This window comes from Bombus fervidus, chromosome 5, assembly GCF_041682495.2.
Source record: "Bombus fervidus isolate BK054 chromosome 5, iyBomFerv1, whole genome shotgun sequence".
NCBI lineage: Eukaryota > Metazoa > Arthropoda > Insecta > Hymenoptera > Apidae > Bombus > Bombus fervidus.
Window position 1 is genome coordinate 6,078,373 of NC_091521.1, and position 17,612 is coordinate 6,095,984.

At 33.2% G+C, this 17,612-nt stretch overlaps 1 protein-coding gene across 4 annotated transcripts in view; it reads right to left on the bottom strand.

Annotated features, from left to right (window-relative positions):
- Positions 1-357: 357 nt before the first annotated feature.
- The window catches only part of LOC139987801 (uncharacterized), a 374,903-nt gene continuing 357,648 nt past the window's right edge, over positions 358-17,612 (bottom strand). For 3 of the 4 annotated variants that reach the window (XM_072004497.1, XM_072004496.1, XM_072004498.1), the window contains exons 10-16: positions 15,129-15,294; positions 14,153-14,381; positions 9,491-9,589; positions 6,666-7,004; positions 4,521-4,736; positions 3,367-3,517; positions 358-2,883 (exon numbers count right to left, since the gene is read on the bottom strand). In XM_072004497.1, coding sequence (XP_071860598.1) covers positions 2,147-2,883; positions 3,367-3,517; positions 4,521-4,736; positions 6,666-7,004; positions 9,491-9,589; positions 14,153-14,381; positions 15,129-15,294 — 1,937 coding nt within the window. In that variant the 3' untranslated portion in view covers positions 358-2,146. The remainder of the gene's footprint in view (positions 2,884-3,366; positions 3,518-4,520; positions 4,737-6,665; positions 7,005-9,490; positions 9,590-14,152; positions 14,382-15,128; positions 15,295-17,612) is intronic. The other variant, XM_072004499.1, reaches the window with a different exon arrangement.

The following is a 17,612-nucleotide window of genomic DNA, read 5'->3' on the forward strand; positions in this document are numbered from 1 at the left end:
AAAATTGGTTATTTGTTTGAAATAAAAAGAAGAAGAAGCTATACAATTTACAACAAAATATTATTATTATTATTATTATTATTACAAAAATTAGAAAATTTAATTGGAGGAAGGAAAAATATTATTTAAATTTTGTAAGTACCTAATACTCCACTATTTTACCCAACTTGATTACACTCGAATTTCATATATTTTCTAGTTTAAAAAAAGCTACAATATATATATATATATATATATATATATATATATATATATATATATATATAACTGGCAATAAGAAAAAAAGTTTCTAAATTATAACATTTAACGACAGATCATTACGATTATCACTTAGCTTTCATATTTGCATTCGATGTACAATTTGCAAATTACGCATGTATTTCTTATGAAATTAAAGTAAGTCAGACTCGAACATAGAAAAAAATGAATAAACACCATACCCCATGGAAAAGTTTAAATTGTGTTGGCAGTCTTTAATCTAGAAGTTTCTGGTTAATAATCAGCCACTTCTTATAGAAAAGGATTAAATAGCTGACTAAAACCCAACGTCGAGTAGAATCGACGGATCAACGTGTCTTTTCTCGTTTAAACATCTCCTTTAGTCTCTGTTCTCGTAGCTTAGTATTGTATACAAATTGCAAAGACGAATCTTTCTACTGCGTATTTTTACCTATTTACAAATTATTTAGACGTAAATGCAATCTTATCACAATATTATTATTAGTAATTATACGAGCGTCGAAAACGATAGACGAGATCATGAAATGACTGGCAGTGACATGGCAAGCATTTCATTTGTTTCCTGTCGAACATTACTGCCAAATTCTTTCCATTCACGTACAAGTATAAACGTCGAAACACTTTGCTCGCTTTTCTCGTCAAAGATGCTTAAGTTTTCTTTCTGTCTCATTTTGTCTTTTTATATCTCTTTCGTCGATAATGAGAGTTATGAAAATTCAGAACGAGAATAATCACGTAATATTCTAATCTAATATCGAAACAAAGCTGAAATTCTCGTTTAAGAAGGCGAGCGGAGCGGTAGTCTTTTGATTATAAAGTAACGAGAACAAAGAATCGATAAGGCAATAAAAGTTAGCGAAGCACCATGCTATTTCTTTCGACTCGAAGCTCGAATGAAAACGAAAGAAACCCTGCACTGCATCATTCGCGGAATATATTGGACGTCGAGCAGCATTGTATCGCTGATTTCAAGGCGCAAAACAATAAAAAGATTCATATACGAATCATACATCTTGTGTTTAAGCTCGTTGTTCAATTACAACCATTTTCATGCTTTCTGATATAAATCTTCGCTTGATAAATCAATTAAAATGTTAAATATTATTACATAATCAATCTCATCATCAATCAGTCATATTCAATAATTCAGATCATAATCAATCAGTTATATTCAATAAGCTTTAACAATTCGCCTTTCTGCAAAAATTTCTTCTTTAAGTTTCGATGAAATTAGTCGAGTTGCTTAAATTCAAGTTGTAACATCAAGTTACCTGACATATAAGTAGTAACTTGAAATATTTTAATCAGTGTGAATTTTTGTTTGACTTAAAATCCCCTCTCAAATGAAATTGTTTGCATCGAGTAGCTTCCTTTCAAGCAGGTTGATTAATTGAAACCAGATTTTAGATAGATAATTATTATCTTTTACAATAACTTCGGTATATTACAGGATAGCTAGAACTTATCAAATGAGCTAAAACAAGACGTACCGATATACCAATCTTTATATTGTATTCTACTGATACATTGTACTTACTCCACATACTTTCAATAAATATCTCCATATATCTTCGAATGCTCATCAGAACATTCGAACCTACAAAGAATTCTGATACCAAAATTGTTTTCTACGATATATTTGCTATCAGTCCACCTATCTAAACTCGCGTTGAATATCCTAACCTCTATTAAGTGTAGAGTACTTATGACGCGACAAAAGAACTCTCTCTAGTCGCTATTGTACAATCGCGTTGATCTATAAAATTCGTCCAAATTCCGCGTGAAACGGCGCGTAAGTGCATCAATAATTTGCAAATGGAAATTTACAGAAACACGTAAGGGTGCAACGTATGAAGGCAAAAGGGAATTTCTATAAGTCTCGTTCGAACTTCACTCGTATTGCTCTCTACTGGTAACTAGCCTCACCGCTTTGACTCTTATTGGTAGCTGGCTGGGAAGTCGGCGATGCCCTGGTGAAATTACTAAAATTCTTGGTAGGTGAGTCCGACGCAACATTGGCGAGAACTTTATCTCTTGGTGGCGGAGCCGAGCTGATGCTGGATGAGCTAACACCGGAATCGCTGGATTTCTCACTGAGGCAACCCCTCTGGCCCAAACCGGTGATATTGCCGGTACCTTCGAGGCCAAGGTCACCGCTGCCAACCACATACTTCACCATGCCGCCGAGTTTCTGCCCGCTGTCGCAAGTATCCTCTATCACCACCGTTTCGCCGAAATTCCCTCTCTTCGCGATGAACCGGACGTTGCCGCTACGGAGCAACGGCGATTTGTCGAACTGACCCTCCTTCTGGCCGGTTATGTTGCCAGTAATTGGTATGTTAGGATGAAAGTCGTCCTTGCTATCGGAAACAGTGCTCCCTTCTGTGCTGACACCGCTGACGTTCTTCGTGGATGCTGTAGCGTCGAGATTGTTCTCTCTGGGCAGCTTGGTAGTCGTAGTCGATTCCGGGCTTACGGTTCGTCGACTGGTAGAATTCTTGTGAGCGTCGTAACAACCGGAGTCCCGCGGGAACTGGCGGCGATTAAACGGTGAACAATGGCCGGATGTCTGGCCAGAGGTTAAGACCAGTCGACTCACCTCGTCGCCCTCCGAGCTCGAAGCTAAATCGCCTTCGCTTCCGGCTATTAGGACAGAACAAAAACCAACCTACAGTTTCGGATTTTACCTTTGGTTTTGCGCGTTTAGAAGTGGCCGAGGTACGGCTGTAGTCGTAAGTGATCGGGGTAAGTGACTTTGGATTAGGTCGGAGTAATGTTTGATTTTGGACGAAGTGTTTGAATTAATGATGAGTTAGCGAGGAGAAGTAAATTATCTAGTGAGAGATATGGCGATGGTGTATTTTGTTATCTATTATACAGCAGCTACAAAAAGTATTTATTGTAGGATTTACATTTAAGTCGAAGTATATTAAGTTCTGTATCATTCAGTACAGCTAGAAAAATTTCGTACTACGGAAATGAAGAATATAAAGCCTGATGATAATGAAACGCTTCATTGGAAAATAATGGTGCGTGTCCTTGTATAAATAAATAAATAAATAAATATAAAATAAAAACACGATCTACAAAAATAAAGAATTTAAACGATCTGATATAATAACTCACATTGAAGGTCATTTAATAGTTGCACAGCTGTCAGTATCTTTGCGCGATGTTCTGGCTGATGTATGCGCAAGTAATCAAGATCCGCAGCCTCAATTTCCCTGAAGAGCTCCAAATCCTCGTATCCGTTAAATACAAATACAGGAATGTGTTCCTGGAAAAACACGTTATTCAACATTTCAATATTTTTAGTTTGTCTTATTTAATCAATGTCTTTGTCTGAAACAGGACACTGCTGTTACTTTAATTATTATTATAAGATACTATTTATTATTATAAGACACTTTATTATAAGATACTATTATTGTTATATATTATTATTACTATAAAATATACATGTTTTGATATTTTACATATATTTTTTCCATTAAATGATAGATAATGCTGCCAGCCCATATATATTATATATATTTATATTTTAATCACATATATTCTTATTGCGATGCACTATACCTTTTTCACTAAAAATATTATGTCTTAATCATTTCGTACCGTTTTTAAACCAAACGTGATATTTTTTTAAAGATGAACCGGACTTGAAATTCGAAGCAAATATAAATCTTCCTACGTCCAATTCACCAACAAACTACTATATCCGCGAATGTAATACGTTTTAATCACACATATTCTCCTTGCGATATACTACTATACTCTTTGCCAAACAAAACCACTATATCTGAATCATCTCGTTTGTTTTTTTAAAAATCAACGTAACATCCTCTTTAAAATATACCAGATTTAAATCTCGATGCCAATACAAATCTTCTAATACCCGCCATATCACCATTTACGAGGAAGGAATCTACACATTTATCACTAAAAACACCGACCAATAAAAAAGGAGGAACAAGGAAAGGGGAGAAAACATGGAATCGATGAGGTAAGATAAGAATGGAAAGAAACAGATGGATATAAAAAAGGAAAGTGTCGACGAAAAAAAGGAACAGGCGACGTTTTAGTGGTGCTGTGTATTGTACGCTGTATAAAAGGTGCACGCAAGAAACGAGGGGAGCGGGCGGGCGAAGGTTGGATATGGATGAAAAGAGAGAAGTCCAGGAAATAAAGAAACGTATAAAAGCAAGGTTCCCTGCTTTGCATTCGAAGCGATGCAAATGCGAATCAGTTTGTTCGAGCCGTGGCAAGATATTGCTCTCTACCTGAAGATTCATTCTCTGCAAGAGCTCTTGAACGGAACCAGGCTTCTGCCTATACCTCTGGCCCCACTTCCCCCGGCCTTCGGGTTCGCCGCGCCTTGGAACCCTGTCGTTTAGTATCTCGACGTTTATGAACTTGAAGTGGCCTATCCTGTTGTGCAAAACACCCTTCCACAGGCCGCTCTTGTTCATTTGTACCACGTCGATGATGTCTCCCTTCTGCAACAAAAACCATGTTGCAATTTGCTTGGTGCTTTCCACGTGAGAAAACATTGAGAACTCTTGCGCCTTCTAATTCGAAGAAACCAACAGATTCGGCGCTTTGTATTTCTGTTAGCACTAGCTGATATTATCGTGAAGTCATGTAGGACTGAGGAATATCGAGGAAAAGAGAAATAAGGGTTTGTTTTCACGAGAAGGTAAGCGTCGAGTTCTGGCAGTAACGATACTTCGCAGGGACTCTTTTCAAGGGTGTACGTATATCGTGCGATCTATAGTTGATCAATATGCGTGTTTCAGCTGGGTTTGCTACTTGGGTAAAAATATGTTCCGCATCTACAGTGGTTGCAAAAAATATCCCTCTCCCCAGTGCATTTATTATTGCATCAATTTACCAATTAATTCGATCCAATTATAATAAATTTCATATCGGTTAGTAGCACCTTTGGATCGCTACAAACATTTTATACTATGAAAATGATGTGGAACCTAAAAAACACTTCATTGGAAAGTAAGAGTATATATAAATACTATATATAGTCACTATATATAAGTATTTACTCGAAACCATCGGCGGACAAATATAACTGATTGCAACTAAGTATCTATGATTTTTTCTTTATATGCATAATAATAGTTCACGTTTGGATAACTGGGTGCAATAAATAGAAGATCATTTAATTGCAGACGAATTAAAATTTCGTTTGAATAAATGGAATTCTACTATAAGTTTATTCATATTGAAGTAGTTATTTCATATGTTCTATACGAAAGTTTATACGTAAAGAACATATGTATTGTCATAAAAAGAGTTTCAAGAATATCTTCGTCTCATAAAAAGTTGAGTTCTACATTATCATCGATTCGGTGTTTTATGATATAAAGATATAAAAAGAAAAATATATATCGTGGATTATAAATCGTGGTACAAGTAGGGTGACAGAGATTCTACGATTCAAAATAAGAGAAAAATCAAGGATAGTAAAACAGTGTTGGAGGTTTTACTATCCAATATGTGCATTTGACAGTTACAAATAATTATTGTGAGTTTTATACCGAATGCAACCTTTGGGTTTATTTATTATCAATACTTACCCATTAATACGTTCTTAGGACGTGGGAATGAACATACTGAACAAAATAAGGTACAAATAATAAACTGCTCATTTGAAGTGTCCATTTTAGTTTTAATTGAGTCTAATCTATTATTTGCATTAAAATATTGTATGTTTGCGTCATGAAAGTGTCAAATGTCAAGATTTTGAACAATAGTGAAATGATACTGTATAGTGTTATTAAATATATATGGCGATTTAACATAATGCGTTATAATACTTTGATCGCGCAATAATTAATTACTTGAAAGCCATTTAAATCAAACAAATTAATTCAGATATAATTCATGAATATGTGCTTGTTCAAGGATTTGTATCAATCACAGACATACAGCAGCGCACATGCAAACATGTCTGTGATTAAACTAATCTGAGAGCTATTGTATATCATGAATATTTGCGTGTATATAGAATGAATATTATGATGTATTCCTACAAAATCACTCAACTGTAAATTTCTTTTCCTCTTAAATAATCCCAGATATGCTCGAATTTTTATTATAATAAAATAACAAATATAATTGGACCTCAGATGTTAGCATAATAAAACCTATAAATACCAGATTAAAAGTTCTACTTTAGATATTTTATACATTTTTGCAAATTATATACGTTGTGTGAAGAATTTTCTTCCTAAAAATTCATGAACATCCACAGTCCAAAATATAATGACATGAATACATTTTATATTTGAAAAATTACCAGCGTAAGATTATAAAAGCTACCTGTATAGAAATTATATTATAATATAGAAATAAGCAATGTAAAGTTCTCTAACGGTCAAGACATTTGTGATAATAGTTTGCAAACAAACCTTAAACTTTAGTGCTTCCTTGTCATAAGGGCTAGGCGTATAATCGACCAGAGCCCTGGCTCTGCAAAGTACAGGCCCGATAGACGTTGGACTGATAGCATCCCTGTCTTCGCAGGATATCGAGCTGTGATTGCTTCCTGCACGCACAAGTGCCTGTGTGCTCGAGCCACTTCCGCTTGGGAGACTTTCCACGCTGCTCGCGCTGCACGGGAATGCTTCAGATGATGTGCGATCCTGACGCAGCCTTGAAATCTTCCGTTGCACGTCGTGCCTCAAATTTCGTGCTCGTCCTGCGATCCCCGCCCTCGTATCGCCCTCAAGTAAAGCGCTAGCTTCCGACTGGAAATTTTAACGAACGATTGCATAACATTGAAAAATAACGAACATCGTTTCGACTTTTTGCTTGTATCGATGGAAATGAAAAGAGGAACTTCACAATCGTAATACGTGAATTAGGTCGAAGACTTACACGCAACGAATGCCCGTTTCTTTTTCTTTTTTTTTTTCTTTTTTTTTTTTCTTTTTTTTTTCTTTCTTTTATCGGATGTGAGATATTAATGGCGTATTTTTGGAGTTATGGAGAAACGAAGATTAATTTTAGCATTTTGCTTTTCTTATGATATGGTAACGTGTGGCAGCATATTAGTATCCATGTTAACATATTTTTATAGATCGCATAAAGATATGTCTTTTCCATATTTTTACTATTCCACTTCATCTCAGATTACACGAAAATGCCCGCATACATTTTGTATGATTCTTTTGAATTATATAAACTCTTTACTCGTTTATTTATTTATTTAGAGTTACATCTCTTGTTGAAGTACTAGCGAACGCTATTTTCATGTACACATATATATCAAATTTCTATATTTCGATTTATAATTACTTTTTACAAAAAATTCTATACCCGAAGGAGCAAAAAACATATCAATAGAAAAAGACACGTGTATTTTTATATAACCAGTGGTCGAATAATAATATGAAAAGGACGTATTCTTAGCTCTTCTGGTGATGAGTTTACGAACAGATCGCTCGACGACCGTTTAACTAAACGAGCACAATCAAACGCTCTCGCTCTGTGTCTTTGCTCGTTTGGTCTAAACGCACCTTACTCGGCCATACGTTACGAATTCTAGGCCCTTCGTTTCGCGTAGTTCCTCGATGATCGATGCAAAGTCTGTCAATGAAATCTTTTTACAACAGGGACTGAAAGTTGGATCCTTTTTCGTGATTCGAACGAGATCGTTCTGTGGTACTGAGAACATGCAATGATTATGCGTAAGGCACGACCGTGGAAGATTCACAGAGTCTGACGGACCTCGAGCTGACGTCGTTGTCGACTTGTCGGTGGAGTAGACGCACTTGTGTAACTGTATACTTTGGTGATAATGTACAAAAGCGTCTACTTTTGTGTTTTTCGATATGTGTACGTCTTTAACGAAACGCTAGCTACTCGGTTAAAGTGTATCTGGCAAGTAATTCAACGAAACAGTACGAATTCGAATGACAAAAGCATACATGCAATCGATTCTACTTTGAACTGATATCGACTTCACCGATCTGGTTTGAGATTTAAAAGAGAGTGACTTTTTTTGGAGAGAGTAAATTGATCGTATGTTTTACAAAAATTATTGCAGAGAGGTCAAACATAACTAAATGTTATTGCCATATAAGCTTTGTACGAAAGATCAACCAGATGAGTGAAAATGAATATTAATAATGTGAATAAATTACTTACCCCAGAGGATAGGTAAGATATAAGAAATTAAGGAAGGAACTATCCTAGATGTCTATGTATAGTAAACTTTAGAATAACCACAATTATAAAATTAATGATTAATTGATAACAATTAAAAGAAAAATAATGTCGGTTTCATTTTCATTTTTATAGATGTTTTGACCTATTCAATTGCTTCTTAATTGTTAAATCTTAAAAATGAGCAAGTTTCATATTGATGATGTGGTTGGATTTCAGAATTCAAAATTTATTTCAACTTGTTCAATAAGAATTTTCGTCTAAATTACTTATGACATAATAACAATTTATATTTTTATACTTATTATAACAAATAGTTTAATATTTATTTAAATATTGTTTGATTATACATAATGTTTAATTATCTTCTGGAGAGTACTTCATTCATCCCCTTATTAATCTGTAGATCGCGGATTTTTATGCATAAGAAATTTGAAAATGCAAAAATATACATAATGTATAAGTATATAAAACATTCAATATGAAATGCTTATTATAATGCTTTTAACGCTAGAACTAGCGATCAAATTTGTACCAAAGTAATCGAAATCCATATATTTTACCAAAAATTATTCGAATCCCCAAACATATACCGTCATAAATCTATAATTCTTTACACAAAAATCTAAAATATAATTACGTATTAAACCTTCTCGTTATTTTGGTAGTTCTAGTGTTAATCATATTCATAAATACATGAATTCGAATAATTAATCACAGTCCATTAACCAATATAAAACCAAACAAGAAAAAAAAACAATTACTGCGAAATAATCTTCTCCAAAATAAGTAAAAACAGATAATGAACAAATCATCTCACGTTTATCGCATCTCATACAAAACCGACGTAACTTTACTACAAACCCTTCGAACATGCATCAGTTCAGCAAGAATAAACATCACTGGTTAGTGTTATGTACCGTACATTTAAACACTCATTCTAAGTATAGCCACGAATCATGCAAACATATTGATGCAAAAAAAAAAAAAATGAAACGACAAAGGACAGAAAATTCGAGAGAAAGGAGACACTTTTGTGAAAGGAGGACTTGTATATGTCACGTACTGTGTGTACGGCGGCCGAGTGTTGATTCTCGAGTTCTTCTTGATCCTCGTAGTCGCTGCTTTGGCTCGGCGATAGTCCTTCCTCGCCGCTACTCCGGCTCTAAAATGTTGATACTCGCAGAGATAGTTCTAATTCATGGATATGTAAAAGGAGAAGCGGGCTCTATTTTTGTCTAGTAGCACGTAAAATGCTCGTTAGAGAAAGAGGAGATCAAGAGTCGTTATGGAAAGAAAAATGCTAGTTCAAAATCAAACGTGAAAAGATACCATGTAATATATAAATGTAGATCGAGTAGTACAGCAAAACGTGTTATAGTATGTATCGTGAATATAATAAAGTAGTTGCTATACGTGCATATACGAGGGTCAGCCCAAAAGATGTGCATGCCATGAACTTCGTAGAAGATAAAGTTAGGTCACATTTAAATTGTTTGTGTCGGTTTATTTTATCCATTCGATGTATCCTGATTAGTATTAATATTGAAATTTTCCAATTTTAGTAAGTTATCTATTCTATTGGAGATTTCTTTTATTATCTTTGAATTTATTTATTGCTTTTAAGAAGAGTTTTATTTAAACTAACCATTTAATATTATTTTGTGAATTATTTTAATTGATTTAAATTAATCGTTATCAATTTTATTTAGAATTATAGAAATACTAACTATTCAATAGAGTCAAAGCATAATTTGAAACATAAGTTGGCTCATTATTTAAGCAACACTCTTGTGATTTTAAAGAAGCAAATGGAAGGGATTGGTGGACCTGAATTGAATGTTTTAAATTCCGCGAGAGAACGTAAAACTGCGCTGATAACACCAATAAACGTTTATAGATTTTTAGAATCGATCGGAAACTTGATTTTTTGAGTTGCATTTGTATAAAATTCATCCAGCATTTTGATATTTTGATATTTATACAAATTATTCAATGTTTTAATTCCTTCAATTGCATGAAAATATTTTATTTTATTAAAACATTATTTCAAACCGCAAAACACTTTTAGAGGTAACTGTTTTTTATTAAAATAATCTTTGTGTAAAAACATAATTGACGTATTACATGTATATGTAGAAGCGCAAGAACCTAATCACATTAAAGTATTATAATAGCAAAAAATAAAATGTATCAAATTTCCATCGAAACATGCCCCAAGGAAAACTTGAGATAAAGCATTCTCTTGTGAATTGAAAGTATGCCTTTATGTACAAACTCCTGATATATTGTTAATATCGTAGGGCCGTACAACTTGCGATAAGACACCTTAATACGTAGCAGAAACTGAGAGCAGCGCACTAGATGTTCCAAAACTTTGAATTAAATTTCTGAAAATTGCATTCTCAGCCATTCACCGTGAAGTTCATAAAGCACGGCTGTCAATTAGTCTTCGTATGAAAAAACTTTCTTTTCCATTCAAACATATTCAAATCTTACTTTGTCTCGTTGGTAGAAACTAAAAACGTTAAATTTGATATGAAAAGAGATCTTACAGGCGTTGCATAAGTTCTTGTGAAATCTTACGTGATAAATTGTAAGCAGCTGTAAACATGATATAGAATTATTATTCTTGATAGATTAAACCAATATGATAATCATTGTCATACGTTTCGTGCGTTATTCTTGTCTTCGTATAATACTTCTATTATTTATAACAATAATACTAGTACTGTAAACAGCATTGATTATTGCGATGATTCGATAAAGACGAATACTTTGACAGTAACAGAATTATTAATAAATCACACGGTAATCGACTGTTTGGATTTCGAATATGTCAGACTTTTAAATACTTAGATATTATTCGAAGAGTTCACTGAACAAGCGACAAAAGTAATCTTTTTTAAAGACGAAAGCTAAATTAAGTTCGAAAACAATTTCCAGAAGCATGGGAAAATGGGAAAAAAAACAGTATGATAAGAAATTGTTTTAATCCTAAAAGGGTATGAGAAATCTTGATATTTTGTTTAAATGATTAGCATAAGTAACTCCTAAAATGTTTAAATTAAATAGAAATAATATTTTCTTACAAGAAAAGGTAAACGATTACACAGATGAGAAATCCATTTTGTAAAAATGATTATGAAGTGAAAAAATGATTCCTAATGGTTCGTTGCATTTTTACTTAATACCTCTAATTTGCGTGATTTACCGAAGTTGCTTGCAAGGAAGTGTAGTTGCATTGTTTAAAGCAGTAAAACCGTGGCGACCATTTAGAACACTAATAAAAAGAAATTGCATGTTACACAAGTAGATAGCAACTGCAGGCTACGCATATCTACATGAGTTAATGATACACTTAGTATTCGACGTGTCAATGTATGAGTATATGTATGGAAAGAAATAGAGAATGAGGTTGTCAGTTCTGCCTAGATGTCAGAATAGGAAACTGGAGCTACATATTCTGCTTCCACGGTCAGATTATTCATCCCAAGAATTCTACTTAATCACAACTCAAATTCATTAATTTAATAGTATAAACTTATAAATTAGTTACGACGATAAATAGATAATTGACCTGTATTAACAATAAAAAAATTGGATTTTTTATTATAATATTAATGATATTAAGTAATATCAATAAAGTGGGGTTTTTTAATTACAATATTGTGCTGTACAAATGCAGCGATGGACGTCAACAATAAGGAGGTCAAGATGAATCACTTGTGAGTCAACTTTACCAGCAAAAAATTTGTTGGAAAACAGTCAGGTTGAAATGAAAATAAAAGATTGAAATTCATAATTCGTAATACATTCATTGAAATAGAAGAAAAAATAACAATAATTCATAAGAATAGGTAACACTTTAAATTAAATTTCATATGTTAATAAAATTTAAGGGAAATCTAAGAAACTGTGTACATCAAATACTTTACAACGAATTAAATTTGTAAGGCTATGATCTCTACGAGGTAATTATAAAAATTAATTATATTGTAAAACACCTTCCTACTCTTTACTTTTACACAAATTCCAATATTTAATATTCCACATTCAATAATAACCAAAAATACTAAGTATAAAAAATCTGAAATCCATTCAAAGAAAAATATTCCAACATAGCTTTAGTTGTGTAACAATAAATACGCATAAAAGGTACCAAAGCCTACTGAAAAAGAATGTTTTTCGTTAAATGCATTTTTGACTTAAACAGTGGTATCTGCAGTTTTGGAATATTCGATTTGCAAAATTTCAGAACATCCAATTCGTTATGTTCGGTTCGTTAAGCGAACTCAACGAAAAGTGTTGCGAGAACGGGACGTATCGTTTGATTCGCATAGATACACACATAACTGTGTTAGTTTACACAGTTATCTATTTGTACGTGAATGCGAGAGAGAGAGAGAGAGAGAGAGAGAGAGAAAGGCAGATTTGTTAATAAATAGTACTAGCGAGATCATAGTGAAGATGAAAGCCTCGATGGTACACAGATAACCGGTAGGAAAAATCCATATTCATGAATACCAGACCCGTCTGCTTAGCTATGCGTCTAATCTGCAGAAATCTCCGATTCTAGACTTGAAGATGTTGATGCTTGTTCCCTGTATGTGTACGTACTGCTCGCGTAAAAGCACCACGCTCGAAACCTATCCGTAAGTTTCGACTATGGTATTGCGTATACGAAGTAAATGGAACGGTATGCAGTTCTGGTTCGGTTTCATTAAGTAAACGAGAAGGTAGTGGTTTGGAAAATGTAATCACACCTCGATATTAGAAATTGGCGAATATTGGAATGATCTTGGGAGGAACTAAATTTTTTCACCATTTTGTGTCTTTATTTAGATGAGATAGAAAATTGACATGTAATATATTGATTTTCATTCTTATAAAGTTATTGTTCGTTTCTCGTGTCCACCGACACAGTCGACAGTTTTAAATTCATACGCTGCATTCTAAAAACTGAACGAATCATGTAACAGTATACGGCGTAACTATTAATGATTCTGACATCTCCTCGCGATGACAAAGACAGGATGAAGATAATATTATTAAACGTATAATTTCCCCTGACACGTGAAATTTGAATTGAACGTGATATTGAATCGTGGATTTATTTCTCTCTTATTATATTTGGAAATAAACGCGAAATAAATTTAACATACGTAATAAGCTACTACAGGAAAATTTATCGAATCTTATATACTCGTATGTAAAACAGCAAAATTAATAGATAAATCTCTATCGTTTGATACGTGTCTTATTCGATTTACGTATCTGTTCATAACTGATAAAAACTTTCTTCATTTTACTTAATGTTCTAGAAATATTTGATTTTAAAGCGTTATAGTTCTATGTTATATATTTACCAATATGTTAATAATACATTTCTCATAGTATGTGATAAAGTACAAGAGGAATATATACAATATTTTGATGCTATTAAACCAATTATAACAAAAAATATATAAATTTTACATTGTTTAAAATACTGTAATATAGGAAAAGATTTCTTGTACAATATTTTACCAGAATCCTTTGAATTTGCCTCTAAAATAAAAATTCCATGAACTGTTTTACGAAGAGTGCTTAAGAAGACCATTTGCGTTATCGCGAGCTACATATATGTATAAAGTGCTTGAATGTCGCCTTAGAGTTCACACCATTTGTTGCTGTGATAAGACTATATGCAGTATCTTTCGAAAGGGATTTCTTTGTGCGAACTTACCTGGACGTCGCTACTCGCGTAGTCTCCACTTTCTCGAGAAGCCCTCGAGTGCGTAAGTGGTATGATAGCTGGTGGATTATTATGACCTTGTGGCACAATAAGACCTCGCATTGTCGAAGTTGCACCTTTCCTGGAACGATCTCGCGGGAGACTGATGTCTCCGGCAGTTCGAAGCGAAATAATTCCCTCACCTCTGTTTTCTGGCCTTAAATTCAGCGTGAAACATACTCTGAAATAAAATACAAGCATTTTCTCAAGCTCTCGAAAATTTCTTCTACATACGATTAGTTTCAAAATTGTATCCTTAAAAATGAACTATACTAAAATTTTATGCTTTATGCTATCATTAATCGCTAATCATTTATTACGTGTCCATTTAGAAAAACTAATATATAAAAGTAATATATTGTGAAATTAAAAGCATTTTACTTACATAAGAAATTTATATTATTCAATACGTCGAAATTTTTTAAAATGAAAAATGAAAGAAAACATGTAAAATATTATTTGAAGCTTATATTATTTAACAAAGGTGTTACGTTATTCAACATCATACAAAAGTTGTATTATATTTAAAAATAATTTCTAAAATATGACGCGAACGTTAAAGAAGAAAAGTTGAAAAAGACTGCTTTCGTTAAAACTTACTTGTTTTATATTTGAACAAGAAACATAAAGGCAGCCTGGAAAAAATACTTGTTTTCTAACTTTTTACCAACTTCCTTTGATTTCGCGTAATAATACTTGATGTTATGTATACGTTAATATTGAAGATCTAATACTTAGTTGAATCAAATATTATGAGAAATTTACATTAAAATTTTCAATATTTTCAATATCGTGAAATAATCTGCAAATACGTTTTATAGACATGTATGGTTCTTATTCGTTTTGTTATTAAACTATAGGACTAGCACTATTCATAAATTTTATGTATTTTGTTATATACGATTAAAAATATGTTTGCAGGCTTCACCTTCCATTTTGAATAGTCGCTGTTGGTACAGGACCACCGCTGGCTCCCATGAGGAAGTCTTCAGGATCTGACTCATATGGAGGTTCGTCATACCAATGTTGACCTCCAGGACCCAAACCCAGTCCTCCTCCGCAACGTGCATCCTCGTCGTACATGTAAGTGTCATCTGAACATTAAAAATACATTTGTCATTACCTTGAAATACAAAGCAGCAATATTATAAATTCTTTTACTAATTTCTTAATATTAATATCAGTGAATTTGAGGTTAAACGACGACAATAAGTATTTATTTTTATCTACATTTAATTAAAAACACATGTTCGCTGATATCGAACGCAACACTGGCCAAACTTCATGTAAAAAATATTCATTACATTTAAAATACAAATATACAAATAAAATAAAATTTTAGATATATAATAATATAGAAATTTTAGAATTTCGATCTGTTCAATGAAAATACAAAATTTTAATTAAGTTTAAATATAGAAAAATAAATCTGTCTCTACTACGATCTATATCAAATTTTGAGCGTACTTTAAACACTTGTTAAGCATATAAATCATTCTCAAGCCACATTGATCAATTTCATAAATTCTTAATTTATCTCGTAATTTGCTATTATTTATCTCATACGTTTTTAAAAAACGATCTCACGCAAATAAATAATTCGCTTTCTCAAAATTAAACGTCAATCGTGCACTTATATAAAAAAATTGGAAAATTGATAAAAAATAGAGCTGATCAGTTTGACCCATATATAAAAAAAAATAATGTATGAAATTGATAATTCAACAATAATATTAAAAAACGAATTGAAAAAAGATATGTAATTTAATAAAGTCAGTCTTACTGCTCTTTTCCTCTCAAGTAATTTGAACCTCCATTCTGTTTCTTCCTATTTTATTCTTACTCCGAAAGAGAAATTCTATTAGCATCGACTTATCAAACGGTTTTTATCGTTCCGCGCAGCAGTAGTGGATGGTAAAAATTCTTCTCGGAGAAATTGCACGGTGTTTCGTTTGGTAAAGTGTAGCATGGCGCTAATGCGTGGTAATTCGAGACGCGAGAAGACCTCGAATGCCGTTGCTGGTGCGAAAGACTGAGCGAAATCAAGCGTCTGAGGATCGTGCACGTGCGTATGGGCGCGAGAAAAAATGAGGGGATCGGGAAAACGAGCCGCGGAGAAAGCAGTCGACGGTTGTTGACGATAACGAGATTAGCTAGAACATAGAAGGGGCTTCGTGGCTTGGTACTATTGCCTTCGTCGACTACGTGATCGCGAATAAAACTCCCCGAGTCAGTGATAAATCGGTAATAGGAAATTTAAAGGGTGCTGGAAACATTATTCTCGATACTTTATTCGATCTTCTTTATGACACCCGATATTTGTTATTATATTTGATCAAGTGCTTTTTCTCATATACCTTCATAATGGAGAAGGTAGATTGATTTATAGGATTTATAGGTTCAAGTAGTAAAATAATGCATATAAGTAGGAATAAATAGAATCGCTTAAACAGAGTATTATTGGAAGATAATTGAATAATTAGAAATAACGTCGTTATAGCTACAAACAATTTATAGGTATAAGAAATATACCGACAATTACTACATAACTAGAGATCAAACGTAAAAAAGATTTTTGTGATTTAAAAAGGAATATGAATGTAAATAAGAAGGTTTAGCATAATGCTAGCAATACTTAGATTTCATATAAACTTTATAAAAGTAAAAGAGCTAAGGAAAAGAAGAAATAACAACGAAAGACATGTTAAGAATATCCTTGAAATTTGTTTTCATAAATAAAAAAGTATTCAATGATGTAATTTGTCTGAAAAAAATGATACCAAAAAATTAAAGCAACGTTATAAATCTTCGGATTGATAGTGGATTCTTAATGTTTCACACACGTGAGCTACTCAATATTTATGCTAGTACTTTACTAAAAATAATTACAACGTGTTACCTGATTGAAAGCTATTAAAAGTCAACAAAATCCTAAATGTGCATACTAATTTTGATTCTTAATATTCATTTATAATACGAATAAAAGCAGACTGAGAATCCTAGAAGAGTTGCAAGGTATCTTACAAAAGATTCAAGTAGAACGAGAAGAAAGATTTACATATCGTCTTCGACATCTCAGAACAAGATTAACCTAAACTTTCATTCAGATCCTAAAACAAACAGAAGATATTCCTTCAAAAGTTTTTCCGTTTAAGAGAATTTTTGTCTACGGCGGCAATTTCGTTTCAGTGCACCGAGATTTCTTGAAAAGAAAAAGAAAGCGGGAAAGGAACAGAAGGGGAGACGCCGTAGAACGAACGCGTTAAATGAGTCCCTAGAGGGTGCGGGTGAAACGTACGAAGTGTCAGGCGTTTGGGAGTCGATTCTCAGACTGGCTGGCACGTGCAAGTTCTGCTCAAGGTAGACACACTGGTCGTGTACTATAACAGAAGCACGCACACAGGAACATACC